Below are 19,776 nucleotides of genomic sequence, written 5' to 3' on the forward strand. Positions count from 1 at the left end.
TCACAGGCAGTAAAGCAGGTCTGCAGATGTCTGTCTTTCTCTCCCCTTCTCTGTCTTCCCCTTCTCTCTCCATTTCTCTCTGTCCTATCCAACAATGACGGCATCAATAACAACAACTACAACAATAAACAACAAGGGCAACAAAAGGGAATAAATATAAAAATATATTAAAAAAGAAAACTCAGGCATGAAAGTCTTTTGATAAGCATTATTCTTTCTCCTCTGCCCAATTTCATGCCCCCCAAATCTATTTGTTTTTGAGAGAGAGAGACAGACATCAGATTAATGCTCAGCTCTGACATGTGGGTCTCCGATGTGAAAGTCTGCTATGCTATCACTGCAGTATTGTCCTGGCCCCAACTTCATGTTTATTTAACTCTTCTTTAGGTAGGATGGTGGCTCATCTGAGAGCACATTATCACACAAGAACCCAGGTTCACGCCCCTGGTCCCCATCTGCATGGGGGAGGCTTCACAAGTGGTGAACCAGGTCTGTGGGTAGCTTTCTGTCTCTGAATAGACCAAAAAAACCCTAAAATTAGTTGATAGGAAATTTTTTATTTACATGTTTTTTTTTTCTAGGACTTGACTGCTCTGAGCCAGCTTTTTCAGATGAAGACGGGGTAGAGGAGACAGCATGGTGATTATGCAAAAAGACTTTCATGCTGAGTCTCTGAAGTCCCAGGTTTAGTCCCCAGCACTACCATAAGTCATAGCTGAGCAGTCTTCTGGGAAGGATGGATGGAGGAAGGAAGAAAGGATGGAAGGAAGTAGCCATAACACTGAACCGTCCTCACTGAATTGGGGGCTAGCCTTGAACCTGGGTCTTTGCACATGGCAAAGTAGGGCCCTCCCAGGTGAGAGCTATCTCACTGGTCATCTAGCCAATTTTAAAAACAGATTTATTTATTTGCCAACCAGAAAGAAGAGGGAGTAAGAGAGAGAAGAGGAGGTAGAAAGAATAAGCATCATTCTGTCATATTCAGTGTTAGATATTGAACTCAAGGCCTCATGCTTGAAAGCTGTGTGCTCTACTCTCTGTGCCAACTCCCAGACCACTAGGCTGTTTTTTTTCCCACTCAGCTCCGAAGAACTTTACTCTTAAATATTGCCACAATTATACATGAGCATATTGCTACAGATACTTTATGAATTGCTATGGAATTTTTGAAAGGACTTATTTATTTATTTATAATTTATTTTTAATATTTATTTATTTTCCCTTTTGTTGTCCTTTTTTATTGTTTTATTTTATTTTATATATTTTTTATATTTAAGAAAGGATTAATTAACAAAACCATAGGGTAGGAGAGGTACAACTCCACACAATTCCCACCGCCCAATCTCCATATCCCACCCCCTCCCCCGATAGCTTTCCCATTCTCTATCCCTCTGGGAGCATGGACCCAGGGTCATTGTGGGTTGCAGAAGGTAGAAGGTCTGGCTTCTGTAACTGCTTCCCCGCTGAACATGGGCATTGACTGGTCGGTCCATACCCTTGTTTTATTTTTATTAATTTCTTTCTTGGAGAATTAATGTTTTACATTCAACAGTAAATACAATAGTTTGTACATGCATAATATTCCCCAGTTTCCCATACTTTGTTGCAATACGCCAATTCCATTTCAGGTTCTACTTGTGGGTTTTTTTTTTTTTTTCTGATCTTGTTTTTCAACTTCTGCCTGAGAGTGAGATCATCCCATATTCATCCTTCCGTTTATGACTTGTTTCACTTAACATGAATTCTTCAAGGTCCATCCAAGATCAGCTGAAAATGGTGAAGTCACCATTTTTTACAGCTGAGTAGTATTCCATTGTGTATATATACCACAACTTGCTCAGCCACTCATCTGTTGTTGGACACCTGGGTTGCTTCCAGGTTTTAGCTATTACAAATTGTGCTGCCAAGAACATTTGTGTACACAGATCTTTTTGTATGGATATGTTGGGTTCCTTAGGATATATCCCCAGGAGAGGAATTGTAGGATCATAGGGTAGGTCCATTTCTAGCCTTCTGAGAGTTCTCCAGACTGTTCTCCACAGAGGTTGGACCAATTGACATTCCCACCAGCAGTGTAGGAGGGTTCCTTTGACCCCACACCTTCTCCAGCATTTGCTGCTGTTACCTTTTCTAATGTATGACATTCTCACAGGAGTGAAGTGGTATCTCATTGTTGTCTTGATTTGCATTTCTCTGACAATCAGAGACTTGGAGCATTTTTTCATGTGTTTCTCGGCCTTTTGGATCTCTTCTGTGGTGAATATTCTGTCCATGTCCTCCCTCCATTTTTGGATGGGGTTATTTGTTGTCTTGTTGAGTTTGGTAAGCTCTTTATCTCTTTATATATGTTGGTTATTAAACTCTTGTCTGATATATGGCATGTAAAGATCTTCTCCCATTCTGTGAGGAGTCTCTTGGTTTGGGTAGTGGTTTCTTTTGCTGTGCAGAAGCTTTTTAATTTGATGTAGTCCCATAGGTTTATACTTGCCTTAGTCTTCTTTGTAACTGGATTCATTTCATTGAAGATGTCTTTAAAATTTATGCAGAAAGGGGGTCGGGCGGTGGCGCAGTGGGTTAAGCGCATGTGGCGCAAAGCACAGGGACCGGCGTAAGGATCCCAGTTCGAGCCCCCGGCTCCCCACCTGCAGGGGAGTCGCTTCACAGGTGGTGAAGCAGGTCTGCAGGTGTCTATCCTTCTCTCCCCCTCTCTGTCTTCCCCTCCTCTCTCCATTTCTCTCTGTCCTATCCAACAACGAATTGCGTCAACAAGGGCAATAATAATAACCACAAGGAAGCTACAACTAGGGCAACAAAAGGGGGGAAAAAATAGCCTCCAGGAGCGGTGGATTCATGGTGCAGGCACCGAGCCCAGCAATAACCCTGGAGGAGGGAAAAAAAAAAATTTATGCAGAAAAGAGTTCTGCCAATATTTTCCTCTAAGTATCTGATAGTTTGTGGTCTAACATCCAAGTCCTTGATCCACTTGGAATTTATATTTGTATTTGGTGAAATACAGTGGTTGAGTTTCATTCTTCTGCATGTTTCAACCCACTGTTTCCAACACCATTTGTTGAAGAGACTCTACTTTTCCCATTTGATAGTCTGGGCCCCTTTGTCAAAGATTAGATGTCCATAGGTGTGGGGGCTCACACCCTTGTTTTATTTTTGTAGTTATTATTGTTGTTATTGATGCCATTGTAGTTGGATAGGAGAGAGAGAAATGGAGAGAGGAGGGGAAGACAGAGAGGGGGGAGAGAAAAATAGACACCTGCAGACCTGCTTCACCGCCTGTGAAGCGACTCCCCTGCAGGTGGGGAGCCGGGGGCTGGAACTAGGATCCCTCCACAGGTCCTTGCACTTTGCGCCACATGCCCTTAACCCCCTGCGCTACTGCCCGACTCCCGGACTTCTTTATTTTTACCAGAGTAGTATTCAGCTCTGGCTTATGGTGGTGCTGAGGATTGAACCTGGAACCTCCAGGCCTCATACATGAAAATCTTGTATAGCTGCTGTGCTAACCTCCCAGCCCACTTTACTATGTATTTTTTAGAGTGAAGAGTGTGTTTTCTTTTCTTTTTCTTTTTTTTTAATTTTAATTTTAATTAATTTATTTCCCCTTTTGGTGCCCTTGTTGTCTTTTTGTTGTTGTTGTAGTAATTATTGTTATTGATGTCATTGTTGTTGGGTAGGACAGAGAGAAATGGAGAGAGGAGGGGAAGACAGAGAGGGGGAGAGAAAGACAGACACCTGCAGACCTGCTTCACCGCCTGTGAAGCGACTCCCCTGCAGGTGGGGAGCTGGGGGCTTATGCCGGTCCTTGCGCTTTGTGCCACATGCGCTTAACCCACTGCGCTATCACCCAACTCCCTCTTTTTTTTTAAGACCCAGATTATATGTGTGTGGATATATATATACATATATACACACACACACACACGCACATATAGCAGTGCATATAATTATTGAGTTTCATCTTCTGGACAAGAATGCAAGTCAGTCTTTCTTCATAAAAAGCAATTACAGGGAGCCAGGCAACAAAAGGGAAAAGAAAAAAAAAAGCAGTTACAAATTGAGGACACTTCATGTTTGCCTCCTTTGCCAACATCAAAGCTGCCTCATCTGAATATTTCCATTTCTCAAGAAACATGAACTCTCCATTGCCGGCAGTGGCACCAATTATTTGTTTAGGATCAAGACCTCTGGCCAAGCCTCTTATCAGCTGCATCTCTTTTTGTCTTTGATTTGTACTCACCAGATTTACTGTGAGATAAAGATCTTCTTTTTTTTGTAGCATCTTTTTTCTTTACTGGCCTAATGAGAACTAAGAAATGCTTCCATCAACCAGTGAAGAGTGTGTTTTCTTTTAGGAGGATATACCAAATTCTACTATTTGGTCATACAGACTTAATTTGTAGATTCATTCTCCCAGAGACATATGAAGAATAACAATTTTGGGGGGCAGGGCAGTGGCACACTGGGTTAAGCATACATAGTACAAAGCACAAGGACCTGACAAGGATCCTGGTTCAAACCCCCCTTTCCCCCACTTGCCAGCTGCAGGGGGTTTGCCTCACAAGCAGTGAAGCAGGTCTGCAGGCCTCTGTTTTCTCTCTCCCTCTCTTCCCCTCCCTTTCAACTTTTCTCTGTCCTATCAAAAAAAAAAAAAAAAGCTGAAGGAGCAGTGGATTCATAGTGCTGGTACTGAGCCCCAGTAATAACCCTGGAGGTAGCAGGTTAAGCACAGGTGTCACGAAGCGCAAGGACCGGCGTAAGGATCCCTGGTTCAAGCCCCCAGCTCCTCACCTACGGGGGGGTCACTTCACAGGGGGTGAAGCAGGTCTGCAGGTGTCTATCTCTCCCCCTCTCCTGTCTTCCCCTCCTTTCTCCATTTTTTTAAATAAAGGTTTTTTTAAATATTTATTTATTTTCCCTTTTGTTGCCCTTGTTTTTTTATTGTTGTATAAAAAATTAAAAAATATTTATTCCCTTTTGTTGCCCTTGTTATTTCATTGTTGTAGTTATTATTGTTTTTGATGTCGTTGTTGGATAGGACAAAGAGAAATGGAGAGAGGAGGGGAAGACAGAGCCGGGGAAAGAGAGACAGACACATGTAGACCTGCTTCACCGCTTGTGAAGCGAGCCCCCCTGCAGGTGGGGAGCCGCTGGGGGTTTTCCCTGGCTGGGATCCTTAAGCTGGTCCTTGTGCTTTGTGCCACTTCTTAAGCTTAACCTGCTGCGCTGCCGCCTGACTCCCGAGTTTTACATATTTTGTGGTTTCCCAGTGAGAACTTGATGTTTAGGTGTATGCTAACATAACTGCAGCAATCAAGTTTTGCTTGAGAAAGATAATACAGAGTGCAAGATCCTTGTAGTGTAGGCAATCCCTGCGATTTTTATATCCCCTTTCTTTATAACTAGGATCATTGGGCTTTTATTGGTTAACAGACTAATGACTTACCATTCATCCGTAGTTGCAGTTGACCTGAAGAAGTATGATTAAGGGGGCTGGGTGGTGGGTGGCACACCTGGTTGAGCGCACATGTTACAATGCACAAGGATTGAGGTCGAGCCTCTAGTCCCCACCTGCGTGGGAAAGCTTTGCAAGTGGTGAAGCAGAGCTGTCTCTCTCCTTCTCTATCATCCCCTTCTCTCCCAGTTTCTGGCTCTCTTTCCAATAAATAAATTTTTTAAAAGTATGATTAAGAAGAGTTATATACGGGACTCGGGCGGTAGCACAGCGGGTTTAGCGCGGGTTAAGCGCAGGTGGCGCAAAGCACAAGGATCCCGGTTAGAGGCCCCCGGCTGGCTCCTCACCTGGCTCCCCACCTGCAGGGGAGTCGCTTCACAGGTGGTGAAGCAGGTCTGCAGGTGTCTTTTTCTCCCCCTCTCTGTCTTCCCCTCCTCTCTCCATTTCTCTCTGTCCTATCCAACAACAACGACAACAATAATAACTACAACAATAAAACAATAAGGGCAACAAAAGGGAATAAATAAAATAAATATTAAAAAAAAAGTCATGTAGATTTTGATTCCTTCTGCGTGAAAGTTTTCTCTCCTTTCTTCCTAACCCTACAAAACACCTTGGCTTCGTTCTCCCCAGTGTAACACATCAGAGAGACTTGGCTTTTCCATTCTCAATTTGGTTGATTATATCAATAGATAAATCCTGCCTCTCTCCAAGCAAACGCTGCCCCTGTGCTTTGACTTTTGCTGTGGGCAGGGTGAAGCAGCCTAAGCAGGGCCTTCTGGTAACAGTAGCCCTTCAGTTTTCAGAAGGCAAGGTTTACAGATCAAATAATAGCTGAATATGAAGAGTAATAGTGTTACTCTTTATTTGCCGTTCACTGCTTGTCCGGCATTGCTAAACGCCAGGCATGGGTTCTTTCAGCGAATTGACTCACTACCCCTCTGACAGCAAAATGACTTTTACTGAAGGCTTACTATATACCAGGTGCTGATCTAAGCCCCATTGGGAGAGAGACCGGAGCACTGCTCAGCTCTGACATATGGTGCTCTACCAGGGAATGAACCTAGGACTTCTGGGGCTTCAGACACACAAATCTGGTGTGCCATCCCTTCCGGGACCCAAAATCAAGTTTATTAAGACGCTTGTTTGGACGTCAGTGTCTCTAAGCTTGTTCTTACAGTGCGACCCAAGTAACTCGACGATGAGGTTGGAGAAGTTACAGTTTTGAAAGAGTAAAGTGTACCTTTAAATGCTAGGAACGCGGAACGCGAAGGCTGTGGGCAGCGCGGGGATGCTGCTCCCGGGGAGCAGGGGCGGGCTCTCTTCCCGCTGGTCCAATCAGGGCGCGCCGCTCCGCCTTGCCAGCAGCTGATTGGTGGTTGCCATAACTCCACGCATTCGTTTTGCAAGATGGAGGTGGCGGGGCGCCACGGGCCTGGTTATGGCTGCTAGTAGTCAGTCACCGGACTTCCAAGGCGGCGGCGCTTTGGCTTGCGGGTCCGGGAGGCCCCAGGCATGGACTTTCCACTGCCAGCCCCTCAGCTGTTGGGGCTTCTCCTTTTACTGAGCGTCCCGAGGGTGCTGTGGGGAGACCTGGGTGCGTGAGGGGAGTAATAGGGGCCTGCGGAACGGGCTGAAGGGACTCAAGGAGCCAGAGAGCGTGGAGGGCACAGAGAAAGCTCCCACACAGCGTAGGCGGGGACCCTGCATCTATTCATCGCTCCCTCTCCCCTTCCTTTCCTAGTTTTCGTCCCTTCTTTCATCCACATGTCTGGCCCTGCGGTCACTGCGTTCCTGGTGGGAGACACTGAGGGTGTGACCACGTCCCTGACTTTGCTGCAGGACGAGCAGGGTAAACAGTCCGGCCTTTCCGTGCAGAGGGCGGGGGTGGCCAAGTCCTCCCAGGGAGCCTGTCGTCCTCGGATCCCTGCTGTTGTCTGCTGCAAACTAGGGGTAGGGAGGAAGGGTGGGGGATGGGGACGCTGCTGTGGACCAAAGTGTTTTGATGGATAGATAGGTTTGGTGAAAGAAAACTTGACATACTAATTAATGGCTAAGTTGCTGAGCCTTCCTCTGTGCTCTATATGTGCATCGTTTCATGTTCCTAGGAAGAACAGTATTTTCATCCTGACAGATGAAGATACTGATGATTAGAGAAGTTGGTATTTAGCCAGGGTCACACAGATTGTGAAGGGTTTGATCCTAGGCTAGGAAAAGGTGTCCATTCTTGGGATCCTGAATCTAGAGTGTATCTGTTTAGCAAGTGGGCCATACTGCCCTGTATTCCTGTCTTCCTTCCTTAGAAGTATTGCCAGTCTTGCCAGTCCCAGCTTGTGGAATACCAAACAACGAGACTGAAGATTGGAGTCTGTCTGTGACCCACAGTGTGGTAAGGCTAGAAATTAAGCCTGGCTAATGGGCTGGGAGATAAACTTGCCCAGTAGGATTTGCTTCTGGCTGTTGTGTGGCTCCAGTTCCCACCTCCCTCTACCCCTCACCCCCAGAAAAGTGGGAAACAACAGTAGGGTAGTGTCATTCTCTCACTCTTTTGCCTTGTTTCTCTTCTGAAATAAAAGGTGAGAAAGTCAGCCTGTCATGCATGAGGTACCAGCATTACATAACAATAATAATAATAGTGAATATTATTATTATTATTAAAAAATAAAAATATAGGGCTGGGGTAGATAGCATAATAGTTAGGCAAACAGACTGTCATGCCTGAGGCTTCAAAGTCACAGGTTCAATCCCCTGCACCACCATAAACCAGAGCTGATCAGTGCTCTGGTAAAATAAATAAATAAATAACCTGGGTAGCACTTGTAAAGACCCACAGAGCTGCACTGTTCTGATTTGACAAGAGATGGCTTTCTCAGTGCCCAGAACTACCATGACACTGAGTTATCAGACCCTGAGTTACGAGATCTAATAGATCTCCATGTAGCTGGGAGTTAGATTCTTCTCCTAGCATTGGGTAAATTTCAAAAAGTTGGTGAGCACTCTGAAATTAGGGGTGTGCACATTTTTCTAATGAGAGTGCTGGTAGCTTCCACAGATTATCACGTAGGTCTGCAACTCAAACAAATGTCATAAATTGTTGATCTCATCCATCTCTGAATTTATGTGTAACAACACTCAAGCTTGGAGAGATTAAGTATCTTCCTCTTAATGGTTTGTCTAGTGGCTAGAATGTACAGAGTGCCAACCCAGAGTAAAGGATGAGAAAGATTTTGTTTGCATATCAGAACTGGGGACTATTCTCATTGATTTTTTAAAAAGGAGCAGGGCTGCATTTATTTATTTATTTATTTTTAAAATATTTATTTTATTTATTCCCTTTTGTTGCCCTTGTTGTTTTATTGTTGTAGTTATTATTGTTGTTGTCGTCATTGTTGGATAGGACAGAGAGAAATGGAGAGAGGAGGGGAAGACAGAGAGGAGGAGAGAAAGGAAAGATAGACACCTGCAGACCTGCTTCACCGCCTGTGAAGCGACTCCCCTGCAGGTGGGGAGCCGGGGTTCGATCGGGGATCCTTATGCCGGTCCTTGTGCTTTGCGCCACCTGCGCTTAACCCGCTGCACTACAGCCCGACTCCCGCTATTTATTTATTTTTAAACTTTAAAAAATACTTTGTTTATTTTCCTTTTTTTGTTGCCCTTGTTGTTTTTATCATTGTTGTGGTTATTATTATTGTTGTTATTGATGTTGTTATTGCCAGCTAGGACAGAGAGAAATGGAGAAAGGAGGAGAAGATAGAGATGGGGAGAGAAAGATAGACACCTGCAGACCTACTTCACCACTTGTGAAGTGACTCTCCTGCAGGTGGGGAGTGGGGGGCCTCAAACCAGGATTCTTAAACTGGTCCTTGAGTTTCGTGCCATGTGCACTTAACCCGCGCTACAGCCTGATGCCGGGTATGTATTTGTTTACTAATGAAAGAAATAATCAGAGCCTAAACTGACACATGTGGTGCCAGGGACTGAACTCGGGGTCTCATGTTTACAAATCCTGTGCTCTTCTGCTACTTGTGTGTGTGTAATTGATCTGCTAGAAGGACAATAAACTGCAAAGGTGCTAGAAGTAAGGACTTGAAAAAAAAAAAAAAGGAAAAGTCAGGGCTTGTTTATTACTGTAGGTATCCAGGGTGAACTTGGCATGTCAATGATGTCATCTTTCTGCACAATTTTTCTATAATATGAACTGAGGCTGATGCATGTGTGCTTTCCTGATGGATTTTCATTAGGTGTTATGAGTATAGCTGCTGTTTTCAGGTATTCTAAAAGTAGAGCCATATTTTCATTTCAGAATGCATTGGAAGTGACAGTGAGGTTGAGGAGGAGTCCGCCGTGGTGCTCCGCTAATGAGACAGATCTTTTCCCAGAGCCCCCATGTATTGTCCAGACTCTTCTGGTTTCAGCATCTCGTGATTCATCATGTGTAGGACATCTACTCATTCAAGCAGAAATTTATGCCAATTCTTCCCTGGCCCATAACACATCAGGTGAGTAAACTCTGATTATCAAAACACTCATGTCAAACATTATCTTTTTTAATTTTTTAAGATTTATTTTATCACATAATCAGCACTGGGGATCAGACTGGGAAAATGGGGCATGCAAGTCTGATGCTCCACCAGTTTAATTATTTTCCCAGCTGCAAATATTATCTATTCGATTCTATTTTTTATTTTTTATATTTATTTTCCCTTTTGTTGCCCTTGTTGTTTTATTGTTGTAGTTATTATTGTTGTTATTGTTGTCATCATTGTTAGATATGACAGAGAGAAATGGAGAGAGGGGAAGACAGAGAGGGGAAGAGAAAGAGAGACACCTGCAATGAAGAGACTCCCCTGCAGGTGGGGAGCCAGGGACTCAAACCGGGATCCTTATGCTGGTCCTTGCACTTTGCGCCACGTGAGCTTAACCCACTGCACTACCTCCCGACTCCCATCTATTTGATTATAAATATAAGCCATGTAATTATGCATTTCACTCTTGAGTCTGTCTTACCTTCTTCAATTTATTTTTCTTTAGCTTAGTTTTCTTTGTTAAAATGTTTTCACTTCATATTTATTGCTAAGAGTGAAAACTAATGGGTTTTTCCTTAGTATTAGGTGCGTGGCACTTTTAGGTTTCTCGCTGTCACTACCCTATATTGTTCCGCCTGGACTGGGAAGTTTCAGGGGTTATGTAAAGCATGATAGTACTACTCAGTGGGCTGTTCTGCCCCAAGCATACCTGCAAGGAAAGATCTCCAGTATTTATTGCTAGGTGTGAAAAGTAAATACAGAGGGATTCATATAACGTGGAATAAGAATAAACTATACTTAAATTTGCGTACAGAGGGAGTTGTGCGGTAGTGCAGCGGTTAAGCACAGGTGGCATAAAGCACAAGGACCAGTGTAATTTTGGTAATTATGAGATGTCTGCTCTGACCCCATGAAGGTATGAACATTTTTGCACCCAGTCAGAAAGAAATCAGGACAAGACAAAGGATGGAAGGACAGATAGGAGGTAGGTAGTAGGAGGTAGGAATCTTGCAGACAACACAGGAGATATATAGATAGAGCTACAAGCAACTATCTATATAACACATAGTAAAACCCTATTCTGAAATGCCTCACTTATGTCATGGGCACCTTTCTACTGGGCTCAGTCACTAACTGTTGTAACACAGCTTGCTATTGGACCTTCTACTTGTCCCCAGCACCATTGGCATACTAGGGTTTTACTATACTTTAGCATAGAATATATTTGTTACTTCAGCTATCACACCATTACAGTTAACTATTACTAGACCTTAAACAGATGATTGCTGCATATTTTCCAGCATGTACTGGGTCCTAAGACAGGAATAAAATTCAGCAGATTGAAACTTTTGCCTGAATGGTAAGTTATTCCAAAGAAACCAGAAGCATTCCAGTCTCTGAAGGCTGAGATACTATCTATTCCTGCTCAGCTCTGGCTTATGGTGGTGCAGAGAATTGAACCTGGGGCTTTGGAGCATCAAGCATGAGAATCTCTAGCATAACCATTATGCTATATACCCCCACTTCAGATACATTCTTAAGAGTTATAATTTTTTTTTAAGAAATTGAGATTCATGATTTTTTTTTTTTTTTTTTTTTTTGCCAGAGCACTGCTTAGCTCTGTTGTATGGTAGTTTTGGGAATTGAACCTGGGACACTGGAACCTCAGGCATCAGTCTTTTGCATAAGAACTATGCTGTGGTCCGGGAGGTGGCGCATCCGACTCTCAAACATGAGGGTCCTGAGTTCAATCCCCGGCAGCACATGTACCAGAGTGATGTCTGGTTCTTTCTCCTCCTATGTTTCTCATTAATAAATAAATAAAATCTTTAAAAAAAAAAAAAAGAACTATGTTATCTCCTCTCCCAGTGACCAGGTTTTAATCAAAGCACTTTAATTACCCAGCGTTTACTTTCAGAGCTCAGGGGAGCTTAGTCTCAAGCCAGGGACAGGACTGGTACAGGATAGCTGGTCATTGAGCTGAATAGGATTTAGCCTGTATTTTGACCTTTTTAAGTTTAATCCTTTTAACATTATGTTCTGAAAGTGGAAACTTAAAAAGAATTACTGTCCATGTACAACTCCTGTGTTTTACTGTCAACTGTAAACCATTAATCCCCTCAATAAAGATAAAAAATACTGCCAAGAATAAAAGGACAAAAGAAAACCAAAGCCTCACACTGCTGTGCATATTTCTCAGTGAGATCACTGAACATCAAACAGTGACCATAGAGAATGGGCGGGGAGGCTGGGCCAGGTTGCAGGACATCGAGGGTTGGGTTAGCAGAAGAATAATGTGGTTTAACTTGTGCTGTGATTGGGGCTTCAATCTTTTTTTAAAAATTAATTTATTTATTAATGAGAAACATAGGAGGAGAGAGAAAGAACCAGACATCACTCTGGTACATGTGCTGCCAGGGACTGAACTCAGGACCTCATGCTTGAGGTCCAGTGCTTTATCCATTGCGCCATCTCCCGGACCACGGGGCTTCAATCTTAAGAAAGGGTGTACCAGATTTGGGGTAGATAGGAACTTGGAATTGACTGTGGAGAGATGACTTTTTGTAGGCTAAAGTCTCATTGCCTTTCTTAGACTTCATTCCTTTTATACTTGAACCAGAATCAACACATGAAGATTTGGATTTCTAGTATGAGAGGACTGAGGTGTGGCATATAGCTTAATTAAGTATGATCTTGTGCTTGAATGGGTACCAGATAAACTGAAATGTCACAGAAGTTTCAGTTGTCTCTGCCAAAAGAGATAATGAGTAGATACTAAATTAATAACAAAAAAAGGAATAGATACTTAATGTCTAACCTGTTACGAAAAGGATTGTTCAGTATATTGAAAAATAAGATCAGTGCAATTACATTTACCCTAACCTGTAACTTTTGGTCAGTTTGGTTATTTTCAGGATCAAGATCCACTATGACTTTTAAAAAATTTAATTAACTAATTAATTAATTATTGGATAGCGACAGAGAAATTGTGAGGGGAGGGGGAAGATAGAGAGGGAAAGAGACAGAAAGATACCTGCAGCTCTACTTCACCATTCATGAAGCTTTCCCCTTGCAGGTAGGGACCGGGGCCTTGAACCTGGGTCCTTGTGCACTGCAGTGTGTGTGCTTAACCAGTTGCACCACCACCTGGCCTCTGACTTTTTTTTTTTTTTTTTTAAGGATTTTTATTTATTTATTAGAAAGCTAGGAGGAGAGAAAGAACCAGACATCACTCTGGTACATGTGATCCTGGGGAATGAACTCAGGACCTCATGCTTGAGAGTCCGATGCTTCGACCACTGCACCACCTCCCGGACTACTGACTTTTTGGTTTGGTATAACCAGGATATATGTGTGTGTGTATATTATATTATATTATATTATATTATATTATATTATATTATATTATATTATATTATGTTATATTATATTATATTTTGCCAGAGCTTTGCTCTGCTCAGTGAAGGGGGAGACAGAGGAAGAGAGATAGAGACACCTGATTCACCACTCATGTAACTTTCCTCTTGCAGGTGAGGACCAGGGGCTTGAACCCAGGTCATTGCACATTGTAATGTGTGCTTAACTGACTGCACCACCGCCTGGCCCCCAGAATGCATTCTTGTACTGGGGTTTTTGTTGAAAAGGCAGATACAGGCTTCAGGTATATTTATGTATATAGCTCATTTTAGGGAGGCCTTCATGTTTTTATTTTGATACTGGTGACCTGATAAATAGATGGTTTAGCTTTCTTTTGAATGTTAAAACTGTGACTGTGCTTTGTCAGTGTTTCACAGCTGCAATTTTCTATTGTTTGTACTTTTCAGAGAACGTGACTGTCATTCCTAACCAGGTATACCATCCTCTTGGTCCTTGCCCTTGTGATTTAACAGCTGGGGCCTGTGACATTCGCTGCTGCTGTGACCAGGTATGCTCTTTCTGGTTACTGGGCACAAAAGTTATGGTACCCCCAGCATATGAAGAACACCAGCGGTTCCCTTCTATAGCTTTCTAAAAAAATGGTCTTTCTGGGACCGGGCAGTAGTGCAGCGGGTTAAGCACAGGTGGTGCAAAGCACAGGGATGGGCATAAAGATCCCGGTTTGAGCCCCTGGCTCCCCACCTGAGGGGGGTCGCTTCGTAGGCAGTGAAGCAGGTCTGCAGATGTCTTTCTCTTCCCTCTCTAGTTTCCCCTCCTCTCTTGATTTTTCCATCCAATAACAACGTCAACAATGGCAACAACAATGTCAACAATGACAACAACAACAACAATAACAACAACGATAAATAACAAGGGCAACAAAATGGGAAAAATAGCTTCTAGGAGCAGTGGATTCATAGTGCAGCCACCGAGTCCTAGCAGTAACCCTGGAGGCAAAACAAAAAACCTTTCGAAACTGCTCTATTTTGTTTCCTCATTTTTTTTTCTCTTTCTTTTTTTTTTATACATCCATTGCTCCTAAAGGCTATTTTTTCCCCTTTTGTTGCCTTTGTTGTTTATCATTGTTGTAGTTATTATTGTTGTTGTTATTGGTGTTATTGTTGAATAGGACAAAGAGAAACTGAGAGAGGAGAAGACAGAGAAGGGGAGAGAAAGACATCTCCAGACCTGTTTCACTGCCTGTGAAGTGACACCCCTCCAGGTGGGGAGCTGGGGGCTCCAACCGGGATCCTTACACTGGTCCTTGTGCTTCACACCATGTGCGCTTAACCCACTGCTCTAGCACCCAGCCCCAGCAAGTGGTTTTCCAATTGAATGTCTTTTTTTTTTTTAACACTATTTATTTATTTATTTATTTATTTGCTTCAAGGGTTATTGCTGGGGCTCAGTGCCTGCACCATGAATCCACTGCTCCTGGAGGCCATTTTTTCCCCCTTTTGTTGCCCTGTTGTGGTTATTATTGTTATTGTTGATGTTGTTCGTTGTTAGGTAGGACAGAGAGAAATGGAGAGAGGAGGGGAAGACAGAGAAGGGGAGAGAAAAACAGACACCTGCAAACCTGCTTCACTCCTCTGCAGGTGGGGAGCCGGGGGTTCGAACCGGGATCCTTATGCCAGTCCTTGCACTTTGCGCCAAGTGCACTTAACCCGCTGTGCTACTGCCCGATCCCCTAATTGAATTTTTTTTTAAATTTTTTTATAGCTATTTATTTTCCCTTTTGTTGCCCTTGTTGAATTGAATGTTTTCTTATCTAGCATTGGTCTGGTTTATGGGAGGAAAAAAGTGTCTTTGGATAAAGTCATGGTTGTGATGATAGCAAGATTGGCTCACCCTTCCTTCCTTTGCTTTTATTTTTCTTTCTTTTTCTCATTAGAACACTGCTCAACTCTGGGTTTATGGTGGTGCTGGGAATTAAACCTGGGACTTCCAAGCCTCAGCTATGACATACATAAACAAACTTTGAATCCAGGTCCTTGCACATGGTTAGGCATATGCTGTACTGGGTGAACTATCCCCACCTCCTAGAGTTTTTTAATTTGATGAAGTCTCCCCCCACCTTTTTTATTCCTTGTTCAATTTTATTTATTTTAAATTTTTTAATTATTTATTTTCCTTTTTGTTGCCCTTATTTATTGTTGTTGTTATTGATGTTGTTATTGATGTCATCGTTTTGAGATAGGACAGAGAGAAATGGAGAGAGATGGGGACGACAGAAGGGGAGAGAAAGACAGACACCTGCAGACCTGCTTCACCACCTGTGAAGCGACTCTCCTGCAGGTGGGAAACTGGGGGCTCGATTTATTTTACTTTTTAAACTGCTCTGGTTTATGGTGGTGCTAGGAATTGGATCTGGGACTTTTGATGCCTCAGGCATGAAAGTCTCTTTGCATATCCACTATGCTACTATTTTTCCCTTTTCTCCCCGTCCTAATTCATTGACTTTTTTCTTTCATTCCACATGCTTTTGATGTCATAACTAAGAAACTATGACCTAACCTCAGGTCAGATACATATTTTTATTCCGTACTTTATATTAAAGAGGAAAGAGAACTACAAAGGAGGCACATTTATTGGAACCCAAACTGCCCCCCACCTTTTGATGAGTATAATTATGTCATGGTTAGTTTCACAAAACAGGGAAAGGAAAGTTTAGTGTCTTCACATAATTCTCATGCTCATGCTGGTACTGGTAACAGTACTTACTTTTAAAGGTATGATTATATATTATTATTATTACTATTATATTAATTTTTTTTTACTAGACTACTGCTTAGTTTTGTCTTATGGTGCTGCTGGAGATTGAACCTGGGACTTTGGAGCCTCAGGCATGAAAGCCATTTTTCAGAATCATTATGATTTCATCCTTGCCCAGAACACTTTAATATTAAATTTTAAAAATAAAGTTTATCATGAGTCAACTTATGTACCAATAGACATGTCAAAATGGCATTTTCTTCCTCTTTTTCCCAGACTTCATAACTGTACCCTCTCACTGACTTCTCAACTTGTATCTATGATATTTATCTGAACTCACCAACATGAGTCTCATCTGGTTCAGCAGGTCTTCAGATAATTGCAGCTTACCACTGCAGATGTAATCATGTTTGAATTTTTTTAAATTCTTCTTCTTCTTCCTCCTCCTCTGTCTTTTCCTCTTCTTGAACCCTCCTTTTTTTTTTTTTTTTTTTTCCCCTTTGGGAGACCCAGGATCTTTTTTCTATTTCTATTTCAGATGAGAGAAAGAGACAAGGAGAGAGGGAGAGACCATAGGCCATAGAACCAGAGTTTCTCCCACTTCTATGGCTCTTCTGTGTGCTTGTGGGACTTGAGGCTGGGTCACAAACATGGCAAGGCAGACATCCTGCCTGCTAGCTCTCAGCTCCTTAATGGGTCTTGTTTAAAACAAGTACCCAGGCTCAAGCCCCTGATCCCCACCAGCAGGGGGAGAGGTTTGTGAGTGGTGAAGCAGGGCTGCAGGTGTCGTCTCCCCCTCTCCGTCTCCCCCTCAATTTTTTTTGTCTGTCCATCTGTATATATATGACATCATGTAGTCAGGAGGTGGTGCAGTGGATAAAGTGTCAGGGTGTCGAACATGAGGTCCTGAATTCAATCCCTGGCTTTGCAGGTACCAGAGTGATGCTCTTTTTTTTGTCTCTCTCTCTCTCTCTCTTAGTATGTCTCTCTCTTGTGAAATAAAGTAAAATAAATCTTTAAAGAAAAATAAATTCCTGACAACCACCTCAGGAGCAACCCCTAATCCAAACTACTCATCCAGATGCTCTAAAATTCTTATAATAATAATAATAATAATAATAACAATAATAATACTACAAGACATCAGGTGGCACAGTGAGGTCCAAAGTTTGATCCCCAGTATCACCTCTGCCAGAGTGATTCTCTAATTTTCTGTCTTCTTCTCTCTCTCTCTCTCTCTCTCACAAATAAATAAATTAAAAAAGACATATTTGCTTTTTTTGAATTTCTTAATTGGGGGATTAATGGTTTACAGGAGACATCATTTACTTTTGACCTTCAATAAACAATTAGATCTAAATAGAATTAGATCTATTTATCTTTAACTCTCTCAGTCTTTTGTGAAGCAAGGAAAACTAGAGATGAATCAATGAATGCGTGTATAATGCTGTTTCTTGGTGACATTAATGAGTCATGTTACAATCCAGTCCTTAGGTTAAATTAAGAAATTTTTAAAATATTTATTTATTCCCTTTTTATTAATGTTTTACATTCAACAGTAAATACAATAGTTTGTACATGCATAACATTTCCTAATTTTCCATATAACAATACAACCCCAACTAGGTCCTCTGTCATCCTTCTTGGATCTGTATTCTCCCCCCCCCCCCCCAGTGTCTTTTACTTTGATTCAATATGCCAAAAATTAAGAATTTTTTTAAATTTATTTTTTATTTTTTTAAATTTATTTTTTATTTAAGAAAGGATAAATTAACAAAACCATAGGGTAGGAGGGGTACAACTCCACACAATTCCCACCACCCAATCTCCATATCCCATCCCCTCCCCAATAGCTTTCCCATTCTCTATCCCTCTGGGAGCATGGACCCAGGGTCGTTGTGGGTTGCAGAAGGTGGAAGGTCTAGCTTCTGTAATTGCTTCTCCGCTGAACATGGGCATTGACTGATCAGTCCATACTCCCAGTCTGCCTCTCTCTTTCCCTAGTAGGGTGGGTCTCTGGGGAAGCAGAGCTCCAGGACATATTGGTGGGGTCTTCAGTCCAGGGAAGCCTGGCTGGCATCCTGATGGCTTCTGGAACCTGGTGGCTGAAAAGAGAGTTAACATACAAAGCCAAACAAATTGTTGAGCAATCATGGACCCAAAGGTTGGGATAGTGGAGAGGAAGTGTTGGGGGGGTACTCACTGCAAACTCTAGTGTACTTCTGCTTTCAGGTATATATTTTGCCCTAGTTTATGGATACGTGTGAACATATGCTCTCTCTCACAGAACCTGGTCTATATCTAGGTTTTGGGATTTTGTTAGAAAGTGAACCACCTGGGATGGAATTAGAGAATACTATGAAAGGAAAGGTCTCACCCGAGTAATGAAGCTGAAGGGTTGTCATTCCACACGTGAAGTCTCTGGACACAGTCCGAGCTGAAGCATGTTGAGGGGGCAATCGTTGCGTTGATTAGGTTGGGATCGGCAGATGCAATATTATTTGATATGGATTGGGAGAGGCATGTGGGAAAGTGGGCCCTATCCTAAGGTTCCAGGACTGGGGGAAGTAGAGGCTCTATAGTGGAGATGTGAGGTTCCTGCTGTCTTAGGGTTCAAAAAGACAATCGATAGTTAATGTTATCATCACATTATTTGGTAATTGGGTTAACTTTGAAAAGTCCTTTTGTTAGGGTTTGCTGTACAGTACCCAGTATCTTGTATATAGCTGTGCCACTGGTTGCTTCTGATCTACTTGGTCTAGGCTTTTGAGAGAGTCCGCATATCAAATACACAGCCTATATATTAAAAAGACTCAGTCTGTTTTAAAAACTTTGAGACATACAATTAATTTCCCCCTCTCATATTAATTAACTAGTGATTTATATGACTACACTTTACTAGGAGTGTACATAAACACCATTCCCACCACCAAAAGACTGTGTCCCATCCCACTCACCTACCTCCACCCCCCACCTGCCCAGGAAGCCGCATGTCCACCCTCCCCCTCACCACAGGGTTTTTACTTTGTGCCCTACTTTAAATGAAGAATTCTTGTGGGCTGTGGGCTGTGGGCTGTGCTCAGGTTTTGCTGGGCTGGGGATTTTGAATGGTGATGACAGCTGAAAAGGGAAGTTTGCTCTGCTTTATTCTTCTTTGGAGCTGACTTCACTTTACGTTTCCTTTATAGCTTTTGTGGGTACACCATATGTCCCTAGTAAAGATGTGGCACCCTGAAAGGTGTGAGCCTGACTTGCAGACTGAGAGGGAATTGACTACAATTCTAGGGTAATTTCACTCATGGGCACAGAGCACTGTTAGGCTGCGTGGAGATTGTTCATGTCTTGTTTCCCGGGGGGGCGTCCCGAGGCGTCAAGGCACTAGCACTCTGCTGCCCACACAGCCAGTCTGTGCATTCTCACTGCTTCTTCACATTTTCTTTCAAGGAATGCTCATCAGATTTAAGAGAGCTGTTCAGAGAGTCCTGTTTCACTGGTGTTTTTGGAGGCGACGTCAATCCTCCTTTTGATCAGCTCTGCTCTGAGCAGCCACCTCCCTCAGCCCAGGCCTGGTTTCCCTTCCTGTGTGTGCAGTCCCCACCGGACAACTCACCCTTCCTCGGCTACTTCTACCATGGGGCCCTGTAAGTGTCT

General features: G+C 42.7%; 1 protein-coding gene across 7 annotated transcripts in view; it reads left to right on the top strand.

The window, feature by feature from the left end:
- The first annotated feature begins 6,869 nt into the window (after positions 1-6,869).
- The window catches only part of TCTN2 (tectonic family member 2), a 33,235-nt gene continuing 20,328 nt past the window's right edge, over positions 6,870-19,776 (top strand). For 2 of the 7 annotated variants that reach the window (XM_060193250.1, XM_060193251.1), the window contains exons 1-8: positions 6,870-7,064; positions 7,212-7,319; positions 7,771-7,856; positions 9,771-9,966; positions 10,910-10,978; positions 13,818-13,918; positions 14,540-14,632; positions 19,570-19,766. In XM_060193250.1, coding sequence (XP_060049233.1) covers positions 6,983-7,064; positions 7,212-7,319; positions 7,771-7,856; positions 9,771-9,966; positions 10,910-10,978; positions 13,818-13,918; positions 14,540-14,632; positions 19,570-19,766 — 932 coding nt within the window. In that variant the 5' untranslated portion in view covers positions 6,870-6,982. The remainder of the gene's footprint in view (positions 7,065-7,211; positions 7,320-7,770; positions 7,857-9,770; positions 9,967-10,909; positions 10,979-13,817; positions 13,919-14,539; positions 14,633-19,569; positions 19,767-19,776) is intronic. The other 5 variants (XM_060193253.1, XM_060193252.1, XM_060193255.1 and 2 more) reach the window with 5 other exon arrangements.

The sequence above is a fragment of the Erinaceus europaeus genome, chromosome 6, assembly GCF_950295315.1.
Source record: "Erinaceus europaeus chromosome 6, mEriEur2.1, whole genome shotgun sequence".
Lineage (NCBI taxonomy): Eukaryota > Metazoa > Chordata > Mammalia > Eulipotyphla > Erinaceidae > Erinaceus > Erinaceus europaeus.